Here is a 24,703-nt window from a genome sequence, read left to right as displayed (position 1 = left end):
CTCCAGCCTGGGCAACAAGAGCGAAACTCCGTCTCAAAAAATTTGAAAGTAGGCTGGATATGGTGGCTCGCGCCTGTAATCCCAGCACTTTGGGAGGCTGAGGTGGGAGGATCACGAGGTCAGGAGATGGAGACCATCCTGGCTAACATGGTGAAACCCCATCTCTACTAAAAATACTAAAAAATCAGCCAGGCGTGGTGGCAGGTGCCTGTAGTCCCAGCTACTCGGAAGGCTGAGGCAGGAGAATGGCATGAACCTGGGAGGTGGAGCCTGCAGTGAGCTGAGATCATGCCACTGCACTCCAGCCTGGGTGACAGAGCAAGACTCTGTCTCAAAAAAATAAAATAAAAATAAAAAATAAAAAATAAAAAATAAATTTGAAAGTAGACAAAGAGTTGCTGGATGGATTAAAAAACAAGACCCAACTATATGCTGCCTATAAGAAACTCACTTCACCTACAAAGACACATATAGACTGAAAGTAAAGAAATGGAAAAAGATATTCAATGCAAATGCAAACCAAGGAAGAGCAGGAGTAGCTATACTTATATCAGATAAAACAGACTTTTAGTCAAAAACTAAAAAGACCTAAAGGTCATTATTAATATAAAGGGATCAACTCAGCAACAGGATATAACAATAGTAAATATATGTTCACCCAACACCAAAGCACCCAAATATATAAAGCAAATGTTAATATATCTAAAAGGAGAGCTAGACTGCAATACAATAATAGTAGCAGACAACACTCCACTTTCAGCAATGGATAGATCATCCAGACAGGAAATCAACAAAGAAACATGAAGTTAAACTATGGTCTAGGTCTAATGGACCTAACAGACATTTACAGGACCTGTCATCCAACTGCTGCAGAATACAGATTCTTTTCATCAGCACATGGATCATTCTCCAGGATACATCATATGTTAGGCCACAAAACATGTCTCAGCCAATTTGGAAAAGTCAACATAATATCAAGTATCTTTTCTGAAATGGAATAAAACTAGAAACCAATAAAAAGAGGAACTTTGGAAACCGTACAAATACATAGAAGTTAAACAACATGCTCCTGAATGACCAATGGTCAATGAAGAAATAAAGAAGATTAAAATTTTATTGAAACAAATGAAAATGGAAATACAACATACCAAAAATCTATGGGATACAGCAAAAGCAGGGCTAAGAGGGACATGTATAGCAATAAACGCCTACATAAAAAAAATAGAATTACTTTGCATAAACAATCTAACAATGCACCTCAAGAAACTAGAAGAGCAAGAAAAATCCAAACCTAAATTAGTAGAAAGGAAGAAATAAAATTAGAGCATAAATAAATGAAATTGAGACTCAAACAATATAAAAGATCAACAAAATTAAAAGGTGGTTTTTGAAAAGATAAATAAAATTGACAAACTTTTAGCTAGATTATGAAAAAAACAAAGTCCAAAAGAATTAAATCAGAGATTAAAAAAAGGAAGTATTACAAGGTTAGAGATGACAGAAATAGAAAGTATCATTAGAGACTGCTATGAAAAACTATATGCTGACAAATGGGAAAACCTAGAAGTGGATAAATTTCTATCAAGATTGAACTATGAAAAAGTAGAAAATCTGAACAGACCAAAAATGAGTAACAACATCAAAGCAGTAATAAAAAGTCACCCATCAAAGAGAAGCCTAGGACTTGATGGCTTCACTACTAAAATCTTCCAAACATTTAGAGAAGAACTAATACCAGCTCTACCCAAACTTTTTCAAAAAATTGAAGAGTAGCAAATACTTGCAAACTCATTCTATAAGGCCAGTAATATCCCGATACCCTAAGCAAACAAGAACACTACCCAAAAAGAAAACTACAGGCCAAAATTCCTGATGAACATACATGTAAAAATCCTCAACAAAATACTAGCAAACCAAATTCAACAACACATTAAAAGGATCATTCACCATGACCAAGTGGAATTCATCCCAGGGATGCAAGGATGGTTCAACATATACAAATTAATAAATGTGATACTTTACATCAACAGAATAAAGGACAAAATTACATGATAATTTCAACAGATGCTGAAAAAGCACTTTATAAAATTCAACATCCTTTCACGATAAAAACTCTCCTCATAATGAATATAGAAGTAAAATACCTCAACACTATACAGGCCATATTTGACAAACTCAAAGCTAATATGATACTAACCAGGGAAAAGCTGAACGTCTTTACACTAAGATCTGGAATAAGACAGGATGCCCACTTTTACCACTTCTATTCAACATAGTACTGGAAGTCCTAACCCGAGCAATTAGGCAAGAGAAAGAAATAAAGGGCATCCAAATTGGAAAGGAAGAAGTCAAAATAGCCTTGTTTGCAGATGACATGATCTTATATTTAAAAAAACCTAAAGACTCCACCAAAAAATTCCTAGCACTGATAAACAAATGCAGTAAAGTTGCAGGATACAAAATCAGTACACAAAAATTAGTAGCATTTCTATATGTTAACAGTGATCAATCCAAAAAAGAAATAAATAAAGCAATCCCATTTACAACATCTACAAAGAATATAAAATACCTAGAAATCAGCTGAACCAAAGAAATGAAAGATCTATACAGAGAAAACTGTGAAACACTGATGAAAGAAATTGAGGAGGACACAAGTAAAAATGAAACGATATTCCTTGCTCATGGATTGAAAGAATTAATATTGTTAAAATGTCTATACTATCCAAAGCGATCTACTAATTCAAGCAATCCCTACCAAAGTATCAAATGACATTCTTCACAGAAATAGAAAAAACAATCCTAAAATTCATATGGAACCACAAAAGACCCCAATTAGCTAAAGCAATCCTAAGCAAAAAGAACAAAGCTAGAGGCATCACGCTACCTGATTTCAAATTATACTACAAAGTTATATTTACTAAAATAGCATTGTACTGGCATAAAAGCAGACACATAGAACAATGGAACAGAGTAGAGAACCCAGAAGTAAATCCATGCACTTACAGCAAATTCATTTTTATCAAAGGCACTGAGAACACACATTGGGGAAAGAAAAGTCTCTTTAATAAACGGTGCTGGGAAAAATGAATATCCACATGCAGAGGAATGAAACTACATCCCCATCTTACAACATAGACAAAAATCAACTCAAAATGGATTAAAAACTTAAATGTAAGACCATAAGCTATGAAACTACTAGAATAAAACATTGCAGGAAATGCTACAGGACATTGGTCAGGGCAAATATTTTTTGGATAAGACCTCAAAAGCACAGGCAACAAAAGGAAAAACAAACAAATGGGATTACATCAAGCTGAAAAGCTACTGCACCATGAAGGGAACAAAGTGAAGAGGCAACCTACTGAGTCAGAGAAGATATTTACAAACTCCCCATCTGACAAGGGATTAATAACCAGAATATATAAGGAACTCCAACAACTCAACAACATGAAAAGAAATAACCTGATTCGAAAATGGCCAAAATACCTGAATAGACATTTCTCAGAAGAGGACATATAAAGTGGCTAAGGCGTATGAGAAAAATGCTCAAGGTCACTGATCATCAGGGAAACGCAAGTTAAAACCACAATGAGATATCATCTCATCCCAGTTAGAATATCTATCATCAAAAAGACAAAACAGAAGGGCTGGTGAAGATGCAGAGAAAGTGGAACACTCATCCACTGTTGGTAGCAATGCATGATACTATGAAACACAGTACGGAGATTACCCAGAAAACTAAAAACACAACTACCATATGATCCAGAAATTCTAGAATACTGCTGAGTATCTCTCCAAAAGAAAGGAAATCAGTACATCAAAGAGATGTCTGCATTTCCATGTTTATTGCAGCGCTGCTCACAATAGCCAAGATCTGAAATCAACCCAAGTATCCATCACCAGATGAATGAAGAAAACGTGGCACACATACTCAATGGAACATCATTTAGCCATAAAAAAGCAGAAAGTTGTCATTCACAGCAACATGGACGGAACCAGACATCATTATGTGAAGTGAAATAAGCCAGGCACAGAAAGACAAATATCACACGTTCTCACTCACATGTGGGAGTTTAAAAAGTTGATCTCAGCCAGGCACAGTGGCTCACACCTGTCATACCAGCCCTTTGGGAGGCTGAGGTGGGTGGGTGAGCTCAGGAGTTTGAGACCAGCCTGGGCAACATGGTGAAGCCCCATCTCTACTAAAAATACAAAAATGCACTAGGTGTGGTGGTGTGCACTGGTAGTCCCAGCTACTCAGGAGGCTGAGGTGGGAGGATCACAAAGTGAGCCTGGAAAGTTGAGGCTGCAGTGAGCCTCACCCACTGCACTCCAGCCTGGGTGATGAAAGTGAGACACTGTCTTAAAAAAACAAAAACAAAAACAAAAAAATGGTTGATCTCATGCAGGTAGAGAGTAAATTACCAGAGGCTAATTTACCAGAGGTTATCAGAGGCTGGGAAGGGAGGGGTCGGGAGGGGAAAGATAAGAGAAGCTGGGTAAGGGGTACAAAAATACAATTTAATAGAAAAAATAAATTCTAGTATTTGATAGTACAGTAGGGAAATTATAATTAACAATAATTTTATTGTTATATACAATTATATACAATTATATAACAATAAAATGTTATATTGAAATACATAAAAATTTTATTGTATACTTCAAAGTAGCTAGATTTAAAAATATCTAAAAGAGTATAATTGGATTGTTTGTAGCACAAATGATAAATGCTTGAGGTGATGGGTTCCCCATTTACCCTGAAGTGATTATTACACATTGCATGCCTGTGTCAGGGTATCTCATGTAACCATAAATATATGATCCTATTATGTACCCACAAAATTTTAAAAAAATATAGCTAGAAGAGAAGATTTGTAGAATTTGTAGAAAGATAAAGGTTTGAGATGGATATCCCAATTACCCTGATTTGATCATTACACATTGTATACAAGTATCAAAATATCACACATACACTTTAAATATGCACAACTATTAAATATCAGTTTTAAAAAATGGAAAAGAATCATGTACGCTCCCACCATCCAAATCCAGTGGGGTACTTTCTGCACAGCATCTTCTGGTCCTGTGCACCTGCTCCTACATTTGATATTGTTCCATTCACGGTACACATACTGCCCAACACCTAACTGCCTATTAGCCCTTTACACAAACGTTTCCGTGTTCTTCCACAGTGGCCGCAGCAGGCATGGGCAATTTCATGCTCTTTCAGGCTGCTCTTTGCTAAGCCAGTGCACTAATTTGGGATTGGAAGGTATTCCCTTTGTTGTCGTTTTGCTGTTAAAGACACACTGCACTTTGGGAGGCCGAGGCAGATGGATCACTTGAGGTCAGGAGTTCAAGACCAGCCTGGCCAACATGGCGAAACCTCACCTCTACTAAAAATACAAAAATTAGCTGGTCGTGGTGGCGTGTGCCTGTATTCCCAGTTACTCAGGAGCCTGAGTCAGGAGAATCGTTTGAACCCTGGAGGTGGAGGTTGCAGTGAGCTGAGACAGTGCCATTGCACTCTAGCCTGGGAGACAGAGCAAGATTCTATCTCAAAAAAAAAAAAAAAAAAAAAAAAAGACACACTGCAGGTCACCCTTTCCAGTTGCTAAGCTGTTGGCTTATTCTGAATTATTTCTTGGGGATAAAGTCCTGAAAGTAGAAGTGTGAGTTAAAGGATATGTGTGGCTCTTTCCTTTATTCATTCAACAGATATTACTGGGTGCCTGTTCGGTGCCAGACACCAGGTAAAGTGACAGACATTCCCATGGAGCCTGCATTCTAGTTGGGCCAAGGGAGTGGCCAGGCAATACGCCATCCACAACTTAAAAGGAACATTTTCAAGGGTGACCCATAAATATGATGGATGATATAAGATTGTGACTGGTAAGATGCAATGGGCTATAGCTTTTCAACTACTCTTTGACTTCGCACCAATTTCTAGAATCGACAGCAGTGAACAAGCATGATCATTGCCCTGTAACTTTGCCAGCATGGGAAGATACCATTTTAAAATAACTTGTGCTGTGAGGCCAGATGTAAAAGGGGACTTCCAGATGATGGCCCTGTGGTCCTTCCTCACTCACCTGGCTGCCACGGCCTTCTCTGTGCTCTGCTGCAGCTCCTTCATCTCTTCCTGTAGCTGCTGTGGCTTCGTAAAATGCCCCATGAAGTTGAAATAATCCTCTGCGCAGGGCCGATGGACAGCAGGTGAATAGTTAACACCCAACTTCTGTAAAAATTCCTGGTAAGTAATGTGCCCTTTTCCCTCGGTGTCGTAGCTTAAAAAAGCAAAAACAGAAACAGAAAGCACTTCTCAGTAGCCACTAAGGTGCTGGTGCTCAGGGTTTGGAAAATGCCTGCACCATCCATGAGGAGATCATCTTCCATCCCTCACCACTCAGAGCCCGCCCTGTGGACCAGCGCACCAGCCCTGCCTGGCAGAGCTGGAAATGCAGTTCAGGCTGCACTCCTGATCCGATCGGCATCCGCATGTTAACAAGGACCCCAGGTGACTCACAGGCACATCAGCATTCAGGACAGTCACACCACATATGCACACATGGCCTGCCCGGAGAGAGAGCAACCAAAGCCACTCACCTGTCATTCTATTACAAACACAGTTGTGACTACAGAAAATTAAAGTCAATCCCTCCATATGTTTAGCAGGTGTTTTTGTTGTTTTATGTTTTGTTTTGTTTTTGAGACAGAGTCTCATTCTGTGGCCTGGGCTGGAGTATGGTGGTGCGAGCTGGGCTCACTACAACCTCTGTCTCTGAGGCTCAAGTGATTCTCCTGCCTCGGCCTCCCGAGTAGCTGGGATTACAGCGCCGGCCACCATGCCTGTCTAATTTTTCTATTTTCAGTAGAGACGGGGTTTCACCATGTTGGCCAAGCTGATCTCAAACTCCTGACCTCAGGTGATCCGCCCGCCTCGGCCTCCCAAAGTGCTGGGATTACAGGCGCGAGCTGCTGCACCTCGCCCGTTCCCAGTTTTTTAAATTGAATACTTACCTGTGAGAGGAACTATGCTAAGGTTTAGAAGAAAATTCTTCAAAAAGCATATTCAATCTTAAAACTCGAATGAGTGAATGTCACTTGATTCAAAGATGGTAAAATTCCCCATTTTGTCTTTGAAGAAATGCCAATTACGTACAGCCAATGAGAGAGGCCAGTGAGGAAAACAAGATAAGAATTATGCTATGCACCTTTTATGTCATTTTCTATTATTGAGATTTTTCTGAATTAGAACTCATTAAAAAAGGCATAATGGAGGGTTTTTATCTCCCAACGTTGTTCAAATAGAATAGAATTACTTCAATAAAAATTTTAAGGCAAATTGCCAATTTTCTTTAAAGAAAGAAAGCATTTATTTTTACAGAAAGATCTTGGTCCTCATCTAATCGATAAAAATGGCATTTGCAGATGTGATTTTCCCCAGATGAACTCAGAGTTACAAGGAATGAGACTATATTTAAACAATGTTGCCAGCATAATTCTCCCATCAGGATGTTGCTTGGGCATTTGTCTGATGGAGTAGAAGTACAATCGGTTTTCCTTTGAGAGGTAGAGCTCCCTTTTGCTCTGCTCGTTAACTGATGAGATCCTGGAGGATCTATGGAACCCACAGTTGCCTGTGACACACTAAGCCCTGTGCGACTGCTTGAGCTGAGTTAACAATAAAGAAAATGTCCTTATTGACCACATCCTTGTCCTCAAGGGGAAGGGGTGGTGGGTAGGAGAGAAAGCAGATAGATGTTTGGGTAAATGTTGCTTCATGCACTTGTGTTAAAACTTGCAGAGGCTCTCAGGAGTTGGAAGACCACCACCCTTCCCAAAGGCCATGTGGGCCTGTCCCCACAGGTGCCCGTGAGGGCTCTCTCCAGGCTCCCTTGCCTTCTGTGCCCTGCAGATCCCTGCTCCTCTGCCATGTGTCTGCCATGCACCTGCTGCCTCAACACAGCGTTCGCCCCATTCTCCACACAGACTCCGCCTGACAAGGTAAGGAAAGCCCCCTTGGATGACTTCCTCCACTACTTCGCAGGCAGCGTGCAGAGAGTGGGCGCTAGGTAAACACCAGCTCACCGGCTCTTCACCTGGCAAGGCCCTTTCCTGCTCCCGGGATCAGTTCCTCAGCTGGGAGCCGTCACGGGCAGTCCTAGACCTGAGGTCTCAGGACAGTGCCCCGCCCAGCTCCTGCTGAGACCATCAGCTCCTTATCCCCTGCAGACCTTTTCAGGTGTCTGTTATGAGGATGACCTTAATTTTGCAACCCAGAAAAGTACGCTTCCACCTTTATTCAGTGAATTTTGTTTTTAAAACCCAACAAGACAACACACCCTCAGAAAGAGGCCTGTGGGCTCTGCAGTTTCCGAGGTTTCTCCTGTGGCTGTGGAAGAGCTGTGGTCTCAGCAGCTCCATCAGGGGCAAGCACCTCCAGGAGGGGCCTCCCTGTTGCTGGCGATGCTAAGATGGCTGCAGGGAGGAAGCTGAATTTCACATGGACATACCTAGGAGGCAGAAGGGCCGCCGTTTCTTGAGCTTCTAGGGTGATCCCAGGGCCATGCCTCTCTCCTTGAACTACATCAGGACTCTAACTTGCCTTGTGGCACCAGGGCAATGTAATAATACAAATCTGGTCAAGATGCCCTCTGAATAAAGCTCCCAGGGATTCCTCATTCTGACAGGAGGGTTCCTAACAGAACGGTCCACAGCCTACCCACCTGACAAGCAGCCCCCAGAGAGCAGTGCACCTCTTTTGGAAACCTCTTTCTCCTCCTAAGTCAAAAGAACCATGACCGTGCCTTCCTCTGAGCTCCTCAAGGCGCGGTGAGGACTGGACGGGTTAGTGCACATGCGGATACATGGGGAGTGCATGTTGGCATTTGCAACTGCTCTGTGCCACTCAAAATTTCTCCCACATCCTGCCTCCATCCAGTTCCTAGGTCTATGTCGTATCTGCCTACTAGATGGCAGGTTTCTTGAGGAGAAACTACGGTTTATTCATTTTTTACAAATTCACAGCATCCAGCAACACACTTTGCATGAGCTACGTTATCCATTCATGGCTGCTGGGCTAAGAAAAGTGAAGGGAGTGCATTTCTAAGGAAGGACTGCCCTCCTGGTGTGCTGTGCTCAAGGGCTTACCAACAACAAACTTTCCATCATGACACTGGAACTGAATGAAAAGGCATTCTTAATTACTTCATTAATAAAGATCAGAAACATTCTATTCTCAGCCAAATGAACAGAAGACTAGATTGCACAACTGCAACTAAAATATTGTTGTGAATGTGATTAATAAGCAAGCTAATTCAGCTTACATAACCTCACCGTTCATTGTATAATCCTTTGTGTAACATTTTAAAAAACCAACTTGCCTATAAAGGTTGAATTTTCAAATGGTTCAGCAACAGATGTGCCAGGAAAAAATGTGCACATAAACAGAGGACCCACAAAAACTCACATTTGTGGATGGTGATGGCCACTCATTTGTGATACAATCACATTACTCTGCCCATTTATTGTACACACAGCAATTCAATTGTACACATAATTTGAATATGTTCACATTGATTGGTCTGCTTTGCTGAGAATGTCTTAGTCCTTTATGCTCAGTTTAGGCACTTAATTCTCACATACATTTCAGAAGTATCTTCACATGCCACTGTCCCTAGAGTTATAGGGCAGAATGAGGAGGTGTGGTGGAAGCCCTGTTGATGGCCTAGGCCAGGCAGCAGAGGCAGACACAGCACCTCATGCAGATGGGGACACAAGGAATTCTCTCAGGTGCCATCTTGGAGGGAGGTCTGATGACTCAAATAACTGCTCTTTAGAAATGAAAGTGCCTGATATGGTTTGGATTTGTGTCCCCACCCAAATCTCATGTCAAATTGTAATCCCCAGTGTTGGAGATGGGGCCTAGTGGGAGGTGACTGGATCCCTCATGAGTGGTTTAGCACCATCCTCATTGTGCTGTTCTCATGATAGTGAGTTCTCATGAGATCTGAATGTTTGAAAGTGTGTGGCACCCCCACCCCCACCTTCATCCTGCTCTGGCTACATGAAGCGCTGGCTCCCTTTTTTTCATTCCACCATGATTGTAAGTTTCCTGAGGCCGCCCCAGAAGCGGAGCAGACGCCAGCATCATGCTTCCTGTACAACCTGTGGAACAGTGAGCCGATTAAACCTCTTTTCTTTATACATTACCCAGTCTCAGGTATTTCTTTACAGCAGCATGAGAATAGACTAATACAGTGTCCAATTGCTGGAGCTGAACATGCTTAAAGGGGCATATTCAGTAAGTTCTGGTGGAATCGCAGAAGATCAGACACTATCTGCCCCAGTACCCATCAAGAGCCAAAATCCACCCATTACACTCCCCAGTAAGAAGGAGGCTAGCCTTCTTTACTTTGTCTAGATGTCTTCTTTACTTCTAGAGCTTTGTCTAGCCTTAGACAAAGACATGCCAGACATGAGAACCACACTTCCTTCAAGGACTGCCTGCCGGGGTCCCAGATGGCTTTAATCACTGAAAGGGTCTTCATGTTGAGCTTAGAGTCCACCTGGCTAGCACATTTCCAAGTCAAACTTCTTTGTATTCAGTGCTTCTAAAAGTCAACCTCTGACATCACATCCCACTGAATCTTCCCATTTCTGAGCTAATAATCTTGATCATTCAACCTTTTAAAATGCTTTCCCATCTTGAGGCTCCCTGTTCAGAGGTTCTACCAGCCAGGCACCGAGTAGGTTCTCTCTGGGCATTGCTTTGCTTGAGCTAATAGAAATGGCCTCACTTCTTGCGAACTGAAAACCATAGGTTTTTTTTTTTTTTGTCCACATGAGTTGCTGTACACAGCACAGCTGCTTTTTCATAGTCTCTTCTGTTTATATTTGAATACTGATATATAACTCACCTGCCATGTCAAGAAATGTGCATAAATTGGGCATTAATTATCTCCCAAACTTTCTGGCAGGTCTGCTTGGCTAGCTAGTTTCACACAACCAAACATCTCCACGGATATTTCTGAGCCTGCTGCTTTCCTACTCGGGTCTTCCCTTTGGTGCATTTTTAGAGTACACCCTCTCCCTCTTCAGAGTTTTCTAGCAAAGTTTGTTTTAGATTCAAATAGTTGAATATTACCTGATTAAAGGAGGCTACAGAAGATGCTCGGAATGCCAAGCCCTCCCCAAGGAGGTGCCTCCCATGCCCAGGGTCAACACTGAGTGACACCCTGTGCCTGGCCTTCCAACCGAAACCACCTTTACAAAAAGTATGACACTGAGAGAAATCTGACGTCGCCGACTCTATCCTGCTTCTAACCACACGAACTGTCATTGCTCATTCCTGGGCATAGGCCAAGCTAACTATGGGAAGAATTTAATCTGTAATTTAACTTTAAAGCAAAGATGATAACGATCCTTTTGCAAAACTAACCACTTCCTTGCTCAGACACTGAAACCACCTTTGTAAAACTCCACAAGGGGCCGGGCACAGTGGCTCATGCCTGTAATCCCAGCACTTTAGGAGGTTAAGGCGGGCAGACCACAAGGTCAAGAGATTGAGACCATCCTGGCCAACATGGTGAAACCCTGTCTGTACTAAAAACACAAAAATTAGTTGGGTGTGGTGGTGCATGCCTGTAATCCCAGCTACTCAAGAGGCTGAGGCAGGAGAACAGCTTGAACCCGGGAGGCGGAGGTTGCAGTGAGCCAAGATCATGCTATTATGGGCCAGTTACCTGGGCGTGAGATGGGTCATGGGGTTACCATACCCCAGTCTATATGCTCAACTGCATCGCAAGGAGCAGGGCTTGGAGTTCCACTACTAATTGTCAAAAAGACTAGAAGAACTCAAATGCATCCAACCCTGCGATTCCAGGTCCATAAGTCATTCTATCAGCAGTTTGATCAGCCAGTGCCCAAGCTTCCTCCATCAATCACATCAATCAAAAACTTACTTGCTCAACCAGCTGAAAACATAGCTGGCAGCTTAGGAATTTTCTCATGCTATGTATGTGGAGGAACTAATATGGGGGACCAGTGGCCATGGGAAGCAAAGGAATTAATGCCACAAGATAACTTCACTTCGCCTACCCCTGCCAGTGAACCAACAGCCTCAGCAAGTGTTTAGTTGTTAAAAACCTTCATAATTGGAAAGTACTGTATCACTCAATGGGGAAAGGCTTTCACAGAGGCAGTAGGAGAAACAGCCTGTCTAGGGCAACAGTATTATGATAAGACTAAAAGCAAAACTCTATGGAGAAACATCCAGAATGACTCCTACTTACGAGATCCAAACCCCTTCTCTCGATTCTCTACTCTAAGCCACACTTGGCATCAGCTAGAGGCTCCAAATGCTTGGAAGGCTCCCCCTGGCCTATATTGGATCTGTGAAGCACGGACATATCGGCAACTGCCAGCTAAACGGACAGGGGCATGTGTGTTAGGAACAATCAAGCCATCCATCTTTCTGATTCCTCTAAAGCAAGGGGAACTCTTAGGATATCCAGTTTATGATGAAAATAAAAGAACTAGAAGCATAATCACAAAAATAGACACAAATATCAAAAAGGATGTGGACATAGGAAACTGGAAAGATAATGAATGGTCTCCTGAAAGAATCATTAAATATTACGGGCCAGCTACCTGGGCACAAGATGGGTCATGGGGTTACCACACCCCAATCTATATGCTCAACCGCATCATAAGGTTGCAGGCAGTCCTTGAAATTATAACCAATGAAATGTCAAGGGCACTAGATTTATTGGCAATACAAGCAACACAAATGAGAAATGCTATATATCAAAATAGATTGGCTTTAGATTACCTCTTAGCCTCAGAGGGAGGAGTATGTGGGAAATTTAACTTAACCAACTGTTGCCTAGAAATTGATGATAATGGCCGAGCTGTCATGGAAATCACAGCTAGAATGTGCAAGTTGGCCCATGTTCCAGTTCAGACTTGGTCCGGGTGGTCCTCGGATTCCTTGTTTGAAGGATGGCTCTCAACCTTTGAAGGATTCAAAACCTTCATTGGTGAGTTCTTGCTTATTCTTGGCATCTGCCTCATCCTCCCTTGCCTTTTACCCCAGTTTATTAGGAGTATTCAGTCAACTATAGAGGCAATAGTAGCCTGACACACTACCGTGTGGTTGGGGCATTAACCAAATATCAGCCACTGCCAGTAGAAGCAGCTCAGCTCCGCAAAGAGGTGGCAAATAGTGGTGCTTTCTATTAACACCTTTATTATAAGAAGCACCAAAGGGGAGAATGGAACAGGAATTAAAAGAAATTAAAGAATGTGTAACCAGAAATTCAGTTGTATGTAAGAAAACCCAATTCTCCCTGAGAAAGAGAAAGAGCTGGAGTCCTTTAAAAATTAACTGCCATAATAATAATAAATAAAAAAAAAAATTAACTGCCTGCTTTTCTGTGGCTAGTGAGCCTTATCTCACCTCCTTTCCCAGGCATTATGAAGACCCTGTTTCTCTAGCTGTGCAGCTGCAAGGCACTAGGCAGATAAACTCAAGTCGTAAAACATGTTTTTCACTGAAAAGTAAGAAATGATGTGATGCATGTCTCAATTGAGTAACTGTCTTTGTTTCTTGCTTCTGAATTATGCAAGAAACAATTGGTCTCTCTGATTCCTTAAAAACCCTGCTACAGTGCCATTGCACTCCAGCCTGGCAACAGAGTGAGACGTTGTCTCAAAACAAACAAAAAACTCCACAAGGTTAGAATTATGGTTCAGTAGTCGTGTGGCTGGAGGTCACAAGATTTGTAACCTCCTCAATGGCTCCTATAGATAACATCACTATTGTGAAATCTAAGACTGCTGTTTGAAGCACCTTCAGAGCTTGCATTTTAATGGGCTAGTTCGTGCCACCTGGACTGGTAGCCCATACCAAGAAACCAGATCATCTGGACTTGTGACTCCCACCCAGGAACTGACTCAGTGCAAGAAGACAAGCTTTGACTCCCTGTGATTTCACCCCCGGCCCAACAAATCAGCACTCCCCACTCCCTAGCCCCTTGCCCATCAAACTAGTCTCGAAAACCCCTCGCCTCTGAATTCTTGGGGAAGTGGATTTGAGAAATACCTCCTATCCTTCCACTTGGCTGGCCCTGTAGGTTATTAAACTCTTTCTTCTCTGCAGCACTTCTGTTTCAGGGAATTGGCTTTATCTATGCAGCAGGTAAGAAGAACCTGTTGGGCAGTTACACCCTGACCAGGACAGGCTGTCAGACTCCAGTTCTGACATAAGCAGCATCCTGTCCTCTGCACAGCTCTTTCCTCTCTGTCCCAGGACTTCCCACCCTCCTCAGGCTCTGGGCCTCTGCTCACGGATACCTGTCCCCCACCTCTGGCTACCTCTCTCAGCTAATGACTATGTATTAAGAATCAACTCAGGTGTTGTGTTTGGGAGTTCCTCCTTGAGCTCCTGTGGTGGCTGCCTCCACTGCTCCCTCCTGGCATGTGGCTGTTGTCACTGAGCAACCTGTGGGCAGGGGCTGTCTTTCATCTCTGGAACCTTTGAATCTAGCACAAGGCCTGGCACAAAGAAAGATCCAAAAAAATGACTGCTAAATGGTTGGTCAGATGAGTGAGTGGCTGCATGCACTTCCCTCTTGCAGCATCCTTAGCAGTCTCTCCAACGTCAAACCAAAATTATTCCTCCTGAAATCTCGTGCGTAGAGCTCCTAACCTGGCTTCAGTGAGCAGGGTTCCTTTCACAACGGCCTCCTCCAGGCTTGCAATGCTTTATCCCTTTAACCCTCCACAGGCCAGCCTGTGACATCTGCATCCCCCTTGGCATCCCTGTGCCTCCCCGGCCTCTGTGCAGTTTGCTGGGGCCCCTGGGGGGTGGGCTCTGAGCAGAAGTGTGGCACTCGTCCCTGAAAGTCTGCGTGCAATCCTGCAGTTCTGCAGTCCCACCTGGGTGGGTGGAGTCCTCCACTAAGAGGATAACACCACAAGCTGAAAGCCAGCCAGGTCCCTGAGTCACTGCTTGGAAGCAGGAGCCACTAGACACACAGCAGGCTTTGGGTGAATGAGAACAAAACACAGACGTGCTAAGCCACAGAGATCTGGGGGTCAATTGATTAATTTACTTCAGTAGCATAAACCAGGCCCTCTGGACTGATCTGAAATTCTAAAATAGTGCACTTCATAGGTGCTTGAATAAATGTTGACTGAATAATGGATGTTGAACACTTTTTTCCTTGTCTATAGTCTGTCATATTTTTTACTTCTGTGTTTTCAGAAAAGCAGGACGGTATTTTCCTATTTGTTTCTGCCTGCCCAGTTTCCGGGGGCTGTCCTCTCCTGACAGTCAACTTGGAGCTGCTCAGACTGCCAGAGCTGATGGGGTGTGTCCTGCAGGCCCCTGCTGCTCCCCAAGTTCGCCGTAGCCTCTGGTCACCAGGAACATCGTGGTGAGGGTGCTTCACTAACACCGTGGGACAGCCCCACGGGGAGGAGGCCCGTTTCTGCTGCTGTTTCGGGGCCCAGGCTCCTTCCTGTTGTTAGGGCAACTGAAGGAGGCTCCTTGGTGCCTGGACAACCCATGGCGGCCACTGAGCCCCGTCCTGGCTCGCGGTGCCCCCTGCTGCTGTGGTGGAGAAGTGAATCGTCACTATCAGCAAACACTGGGGGAGGAAGAGAACACGCCAGGAGGGTGGGAAGCTGAGCATGATGAACTGATGTCACACCAACAAGTAGAAAAAGCAAGAAAAAAACCACAATATCAACTTCCCACGGATCATCACTTCTGCTAAGTGCATTAGGGCTCATCTGTTGTTGTTTTACGGATTTTCTAAGTCTTCTAAAATGCGTGTGCATTAATATGATGACCAGAAGATCTTTTCAAAGCTATATTGTCATTTTGCCACTAACACTCATGCTCACATACACCCAGTGCTCTGCACGTACTAGGTTGTTTAGTTGTGTGACCATCCCGTTCATCCCTGGGGCCTTTTGGAGGGTGGAGGGTGAGAGGAAGGAGAGGATCAGAAAAATAACTATTGGGTACTAGGCTTAACACTTGGGTGATGAAATAATCTGTACAATAAACCCCCACAACATGGGCTTACCAATATAACAAACCTGCACATATACCCTCAACTTAAAAGTTAAAAAAATAATAATAAAAATCTCAGGCCTGGTGCCATGGCTCACGCCTGTGATCCCAGCATTTTGGGAAGCTGAGGCAGGCAGATTGCTTGAGGTCAGGAGTTCGAGACTAGCCTAGTCAACATGGTGAAACCCATCTCTACTAAAAATACAAAAAAATTAGCCAGGTGTGGTGGTGTGCACCTGCAATCCCAGCTACTTGGGAGGCTGAGGCAGGAGAATCGCTTGAACCTGGGAGGCAGAGGTTGCAATGAGCTGAGGTTGCGCCAGTGCACTCCAGCCGGGAAAACAGAGAGGGACTCCATCTCAAGAGGTCAGGAGTTCAAGACCAGCCTGGCCAACATGGTGAAATCCCGTCCCTATTAAAAATACAAAAAAATTATCTGGGGATGGTGGTGGGTGCCTGTAATCCCAGCTACTCAGGAGGCCCAGGCAGGAGTATCTCTTGAACCTTGGAGGTGGAGGTTGCAATAAGCCGAGATCGCACCACTGCCCTCCAGCTGGATGACAGAGTAAGACTCTGTCAAAAAAAAAAAAAAAAAAAAATCTCAGTTTCGCAAGACGAAAAGAGTAAAGAGTTCTGGAGCTGGATAGTGGTGACGGCTGCACAACGTGATAAATGTATTGAATACCGCTGAGCTGTGTGCTTAAAATTGGTGACGATGGTAAACTGTGCTATGTGTATTTTGACACAGTAAAAAAGTGGAGAACAAAAACAACAGCAGTGAAGAAAATCTTGCATCAATAAAAACTCGATTTGATTTTGAAAATGTAGATATTGCATGAAATACTTTCCAGGAAATAGTTCATCTAATGAAGTGAAACAAAAATGGCAGGTGCTATAATTCGCAAAGCGTCCTAGGAACTGCACGATTGACCTAAGGGAGAATGAAAAACACGGACACAGGAAGGGCTACCAGGTGAATGTGCGTGCTGACCCAAAGGCAATTCCAGAGGGAAAAAGGGATTCACTGAAGGGAGGGAATAGAGGAATTATCAGCCCAAGAACTGCACTTTTCTATGGCCTCCAAACATATTCTCTCTCTAGCAAACCAGATTCACCATCACTCTTCCACTTCCTCATAAATTAATCTTGCATGTGAAATAACTCAGCTTAAAAGCTCAGTTTATTAGTCCTCGATTTCTGAGCCTTCAGAGGTCCTGGCAGGGACACAGCACTTAATTACCAAGACTTTCTCTCCTTAAGAGCATTTGAGTATCTTAGGCGATGAGCTCTGGATTATTCGTTTATCTTGGTCATTCTCAGCCCTGCAAAAGTGCAGAGTCAGTGTTTAAGAAGCGTTTGCTGGGCGAACAAATGAAGAGAGGGTGTGTGAAATTTACCGAGTGGTTACTGCACACCAGGCCCTGGGCTAGCACTTAATACGACTCCTTACCCAGGCCTCACAGCAGCCCTGGGTGACAGGGAACATTGGTGACAGGAAACATTAGTGCTGCTTTGCAGATGATGAGGAGTGTACAGCACAGAGAAGCTAAGTAACTTGATGGAGGCCACACAGCAGGAAGCAGGCAGGAGTCACACCCACGCATCTGGCTGCAGTGCTGTTGCTCTTAACCACTTACCATCTGTGGCATGAGGTCAACTAAACAATACTGGACAAAATTCTGACTGCAAGCAGTTGTCAACACAGGGCGAAAATCTGTACATTTCATAATTATGTTCATAAGCGTATGAAGAAACTTTAGCCTCAAGCCAACAGTGAGTGTCCACCTCCAGTGGAAACAGAAATAAGCTCTGTCCCACCCTCAGAAAAAGGCTCCGTCCACTCTCATTTCCCACATGGGAACCCTTGTGGGGGACATGCCTCCAATGCCTCTCATCCCCATGGCCAGCCCCCACTCAGGGGTTCCCCCCTGGTGAGGCGGTGGTCTCCCAAGACCAGCACCTCCAGCCAGCCTCTCCCCTGAACTGTTTCCTGACTCATCTTCCTAAACCACAGCTCTGTTCGCCCCACAACCACACTCAAATTCCATTGTTCCTCACTGCCTGGTCAATAACACCTGAAAGCAAGGATCTAGTAAGGGATTGGCCCTACCCTTCCTTTCTGACCCTGGGAGCCCCATGCTACTTCTGATAGAACACCTGCCTCCTTGCAGACAGGTGGTCTGCTGACCAAGAATGTCTCCTTCTCCATCAGGACCCATGACAGCTTCCAGCCCTCCCTGGCCCCATGCTCTTGCCTCACCGCCCAGGCCACCTGACTTGCTCTCTGCCCGGGGGTTTTGCACAGTTGTTGCTGTACCATAGTTACCTGTGTGAATGCATTCTGTGCCCTGACAGCTTCCCAAAGACAGGGACCATGTCGTCATCTTTGGATCATCCCAAAGGTCAACTGAGAGGGAGGGCTATGCATTTGCCTACTCTACAAAGATCTGCCTGTCAACCAGCTGAGACTACTAATGTAAGCTGCTCAAACAGAAATGGGCAGGGAGTCTAACTGGACCCTGTGTTGGAACCAATCTTTAAAAAATAAGGATTTTTTAAGAATTTCCAGTTGCTTTTCTAAATTAGACACAAAACAACCCACCTAATTCTAAACTTGGCCAAGATTTCAGCCTTCCACTTTGAACAGATGAAAAGCTGGGAAATGGTATGAACTGTTTCATGAGTTTGCCTCCTGAGTGGACACACGATGTTGGTATACCATCCTGGGGGAATGCAGGTGGCTACGGACATATAATGAAGAAAGAGGTAATTTGAAGTTGGGTCTGGAACTTGGAAATAGATCACATTGTTAGTGGACTGTGAAACTTAGACATCTATCCAGGGAAGACCACAACTGGGGGCCCAATTCCAAAACAGCTAAATCAAAAATACATTTGACAAATGGAACCAACATCGGATATAATTTTCAGTTTAAGAGACTCTTGGGAAGCTACTCCAAGTTGCTAAAAGTTTGGTTTTTCTTCCCAGAGATTACTTATCTATAAAATAGTTGTGCAACATTAATTTCCATCTATAGGTAATGGGGAGAAACTGCTTTTCCCTTTACCCATTGCATGTCTGCTGAGTGAGGTGTATTAGAGTTAAGTCCTTGGAGAGTGACTTGTTTTGTTAAAACAGTATAAGTTTGGGCTTGAGCTCCCAGGTCCTTGGAAATAGAAACCTCTCAAGTCTGGTATGGATGACGAGCATTTACCCTGGTTCTCCGTGTTGCTGAAGACCAAGGCAACCACCAAGGCTGCTTGCTATGAGCACCAAGGAGCAAGGAACAAGGAAGGACGCAGGAGATGAGACAGATACAACCAAGAGAAAATACTCCCAGTCCCCAGTTACCCTGAAGTAGGAAAGGTTAGGCTGAATTTGCTGCAGCAAGCAACCCTAGTCCTTAAGAACAGAAACCAGCCAGTCTCATGTGCCACTTACCTTGCCCAAAGCTTTTCAAACTCTCTTGGTGTGAGGGGAATATCAAAACCGTACAGTGCGTTCTTTATGTCCCGGCGTCGAAGAATGCCATTGCCCTCGTTATCGGTTTCTAGAAAATTCTACAACAACAGAAGACGGTATTTAGGAATATGTGAAATGTATGTACGACAACAGAAAAGATGTTCAATAGTCAGTATCTGGGACAATCCAAAGCATTTGTATCCCCGTCCACCTCCTTAATCACCTTTTAATCTAAGTTCCAGGTATCCTCATCATTCCTGGAAAGAAAGTGATAGAGCAAAATGGAAACGAGAATTAGGTGTTGGAAGCGGGTGGTTTCTGAGTTGCCTCAGGGGTTTGACCTGGATTCTTCTCCTGATCAACAACTTGGGTTCACAAATGATTAGAAATAAGGGCCAACCAGAGCCCAGGAAATGAGATGGAGGTTCCTCATCTCAGTAATGGTTTGGTTTTAGCCCTCTGGCTGTAAGAGGGGAAATGAGGGACATTAGACTCCAGCTATTATGACAAGATTATATGGTACCATTTTTATGGCCCTGAGGGGTACAGAAGGTATTGTCAGGCATGTAAAAGGACCACAGACTTAAATAACAGCTAACACATGTGGTTCTCAGCAATGTCTTCAGTTGTTTCCAAGTAATAGCTCATTTAATCTTCTTCATAACAACACGATGAGGTAGATATAATGGGTACATCTACAGAACTCTCTGCAAGCATGATACTTAATAGTGAAAGAACAAAACATTCCCCTTAAGATCAGGAACAAAGTGAGAATATCTCCATCACCTGCTATTCAACATTGTACTGCAGGATCTCAGCCCGTTTATTTGGACAAGAAAAAGGATAAAAGGTGTAATGATAGGACAGGAAGAAATACAATTATTATTATTCACTGACATGATTGTATACATAGGAATACAAAGAATCCACAAATAAATTATTATAAGAGGTGAATTTAGCAAGCAGTCTGGATTCTATATCAACAGGCAAAATCAATCACAGTTTTTATATATCAGACAGGGAAAGTGAAATTTTAAAAGATAACATTTACAAAAGGCATCAAAAATCCAAAGGCCTAGGAATAAATCTGTGATATCTGAGAAATGCCTTTATACAGAAAAGTATAAAACTTTTCTGAAAGATATTGAAGAAGATCAAAATAAATGGAGAGACACTATGTTCATGAATTAGAAAACTCAAATATAATAGTAAAGGTGTCATTTTCTTTGTGGAACTTGACAAAGCAATTCAAAACTCTTGAAGAACAAGGTAGAGGGAGTTGCCTACCAATTAATTAAGATGTATCATTAAGTTATAGCAACGACCAAGATGTGATGTAGGTGCCAGCACAGACAAATTTATCAGTGGAACAGAATGAGGAGGTCAGCAGCACCCGCGGGCCATGATGTAGGCAGTGGTGATTCTCAGATCGGCCAGGAGAAAGGGGACTTCACAATGACCAGTGCTGGGACAGCGGGACTTCCATATGGAGGAAATGAGATGGGGTCCCTGCCTCTCAACACTTGGGAAACATCTAGTCCAGATTTCAAGACCTGAATGTGAAAGTTGAAACTGTCAAGCTCCTATAAGAGAGTGTGAGAGAATATCTTCATGACTCCCGGGTAGAATTCTTAAACAAGACCCATAGAGAGAGACGTTAGTAAATTTGACTACATTAAAAAGAACTTATATTTATCAAAAGACACCATATAAAAAAGGTAACAACACAGAATACACACTGAGAGATGATAGTTGCACCACATGTCACTTACAAAAGAGCAGGATCCACAGAGCAGTGTACACTATGACCATAGTCACAGTTTCTGCTAACCGATGAGAAAAAGACAAACCAGCATGTAGACTTAAAGTCTCAAGCAAGCACTTCACAATCGAGGAAACCTGACCAATGAATGACCAAGTGAAGATACTCAATCTCACTAATAACTAACAAAATGCCAATCAAATCTGCAGTGAGATTCTATTACATATCCACTAGAGCAGAAAGAACTAGGAAGTCTGATGGTACCAAGTGCTACAGGATTGAGCGGTTTTGACAAAGTCAAAGATATTTACTATCCGGGTCTTTACAGAAAAAGTGTGCTGGCTCCTGGTCTAAGATATTGGCAATATTCTTTTCCTTCACCTGAATGGTGGTTACATGGTGACTACTTTAAACTTATTTAAACTATACATAGGCATTTTATATACTTCATAGTAGAGTCATAACTTTAAAAAAAAAACAACTATGCTTTAAAAACAATTGGGTCTGTAGGATTTCAGAGTCCCTTTAAAAACACATAGCAGGTCTGGCATGTAAGAAACTTGGAAGTTACCACTCTGTCCCAACAACAAGTAAAAATATGACCAAATTGGAAAATCAACCACTCTTCTTAAATCATGAGAGAAGTGAAGTTACAGGCCAAATCACTGTCCCCAAAACTGGAGAGACAGACAGGTGAATACAGAGAATCATAACTTACTGGGACAGACACCCATAAGCAGAAAACTTTACAGGAACTTATGCCAGAAAGACAGAAGTGGAGGGAATAATTCCTAACTCATTCTATGAGACCAGTATTGCCCTAATACCAAAACCAGACAAAGATATTACAAGTAAGGAAAGCTACACACCATTATCTCTCATGAGAGATAATGTCATTGATAGTTCAACAGGAATAGCACTGAATCTGTAAATTGCTTTGGACAGTATGGTCTCAAGCTGAGAGCAAAATTAGGAATATAATCCCATTCACAATTGCCACAAAAAGAACAAAATACCTTGGAATATAGCTAATCATGGAAGTGAAAGTTCTCTACAATAAGAATTACAAAACACTGCTCAAAGAAGTGATGACACAAACAAATGGAAAAACATTCCATGCTCATGGATTGGAAGAATCAATATCATTAAAATGACCATACTGTCCAAAGCAATTTACAGATTCAAGGCTATTCCTGTCGAACTACCAATGACATTCTTTATAGAACTAGAAAAAGCTATTTTAAAATTCATATGAGACTAGGCGTGGTGGCTCATGCCTATAATCCCAGAACCTTGGGAGGCTGAGGCAGGCAGATCACTTGAGCCCAGGAGTTCAAGACAAGTCTGGGCAACATGGCAAAACCCTGTCTCTACAAAAATTACAAAAAATTAGCTGAGTGTGGTGGCACATGTCTGTGGTCCCAACTATTTGGGAGGCTAAGGTGGAAGGATGGCTTGAGCCTGGTAGGCAGAGGTTACAGTGAGCCAAGATCACGCCACTGCACTCCAGTCTGGGTGACAGAGTGAGACTCTGTCTCAAAATAAAATAAAATAAAATAAAATAAAATTCATATGGAACGAAAAAAGAGTCTAAATAGCCAAGGCAATCCTAAGCAAAATGAATAAAGCTGGAGGCATCAAGTTACCCAATTAAACTATACAGTAACCAAACAGTATGGTACTGGTACAAAAACAGACACATAGAACAGTGGAACAGAATAGAGAGCCCAGAAATAAGACTGCACACCTACAACCATCTGATCTTCAACAAAGCTGACAAAAACCAGGAATGGAGAAAGGACTCCCTATTCAATAAATGGTGCTGGGATAACTGGTTAGCCAAATGCAGAAGATTGAAACTGGGCCCCTTCTTTATAACAAATACCCCTTCCTTATAACAGAAAATAAACTCAAGATGGATAAAAGACTTAAATCTCAAACTCAAAACTATGAAAACCCTGAAAGACAACCTAAGCAATACCATTCTGGACATAGGAACCAACAAAGATTTCATGACAAAAGCAAAATTGACAAATGGGATCTAATTAGATTTGACAGCTTCTGCACAGCAAAACTATCAATAAAGAGACAACCTACAGAATGTGAGGAAAATTTGCAAACTATGCATCTAACAAAGGTCTAACATCCAGCATCTATAAGGAACTTAAACAACCCCATTGAAAAGTGGGCAAAGAACATGCCAGATACTTTTCAAAAGAAGAAATATATGTGGCCAACAAGCACATGAAAAAAAGCTCATCAGTGGTCACTACAGAAATGCAAATCAAAAGCACAATGAGATACCATCTCATACCAGTCAGAATGGCTACTACTAAAAAGTCAGCCGGGCATAGTGGCTCACACCTGTAATCTCAGCACTTTGGGAGGCAGAGGCAGGTGGATCACCTGAGGTCAAGAGTTTGAGACCAGCCTGGCCAACATGGTGAAACCCTGTCTCTACTAGAAACACAAAAAAATAAGCCGGGTGTGGTGGCATGCACCTGTAGTCTCAGCTACTCGGGAGGCTGAGGCATGAGGATCACTTGAACCTGGGCGGAGGAGGTTGCATTGAGCCTACAATCACACCACTGCACTCCAGCCTGGGTGACAGAGCGAGACTCAATCTCAATTTTTTAAAAAAGGTAAAAGAATAACAGATGCTGGCAAAGTCACAGAGAAAAGGGAATGCTTATACACTGCTGTATGCCACTGTCGGTGGCAGTGTAAATTGTCCAACCATTGTGGAAAACAGTGTGGCAATTCCTCAAAGAGCTACCATTCAACCCTGCGATCCCATTACTGGGTATATACCCAAAGAAAGAGAAATCATTCTAAATATGTAAATATAAATATATTTATATAACATAAATATATTACTATCATATATAAATATTTTATATCATATATTTATATAACATAAATATTTTATATCAATATCATATATTTATGTAACTTAAATATATATTTATATATTTAGATAACATATGATACATTTATTAGACTGATTAGATAACAAATATATGATATTAATATCATATATTTATATAAGACAAATATAAAGATACATGCACAGGTATGTTCACTGCAGTAATATTCATGATAGCAAAGACATGGAATCAACCTAAATGCCCATGAACGGTAGACTGGATAAAGAAACTGTGGAATATATACATCATGGAATACTACAAAGTCATACAAAAGAATGAGATCATGTCCTTTGTAGGAACATGAATGGAGCTGGAGGCTAACATTCTTTGAAAACTAATGCAGGAACAGAAAACCAAATACCGCATGTTCTCACTTACAACTGGGAGCTAAATGGTGAGAACACTTTGACACAAAGAAGGGAACAATAGGCACTGAGACCTACTTGAGGGTGGAGGGGGAGA

General features: G+C 42.5%; 1 protein-coding gene across 3 annotated transcripts in view; it reads right to left on the bottom strand.

The window, feature by feature from the left end:
• EFCAB6 (EF-hand calcium binding domain 6) overlaps positions 1–24,703 on the bottom strand; it is a 309,283-nt gene that overhangs the window by 70,666 nt on the left and 213,914 nt on the right. For all 3 annotated transcript variants that reach the window (XM_005567057.5, XM_065522029.2, XM_074003581.1), the window contains 2 exons: positions 19,532–19,650; positions 6,096–6,290 (listed from right to left, as the gene is read on the bottom strand). In XM_005567057.5, coding sequence (XP_005567114.3) covers positions 6,096–6,290; positions 19,532–19,650 — 314 coding nt within the window. The remainder of the gene's footprint in view (positions 1–6,095; positions 6,291–19,531; positions 19,651–24,703) is intronic.

Source organism: Macaca fascicularis, chromosome 10, assembly GCF_037993035.2.
Source record: "Macaca fascicularis isolate 582-1 chromosome 10, T2T-MFA8v1.1".
Lineage (NCBI taxonomy): Eukaryota > Metazoa > Chordata > Mammalia > Primates > Cercopithecidae > Macaca > Macaca fascicularis.
The sequence above is the reverse complement of the archived record's forward strand: the minus strand, read 5'-3'. Positions and strand labels throughout refer to the sequence as shown.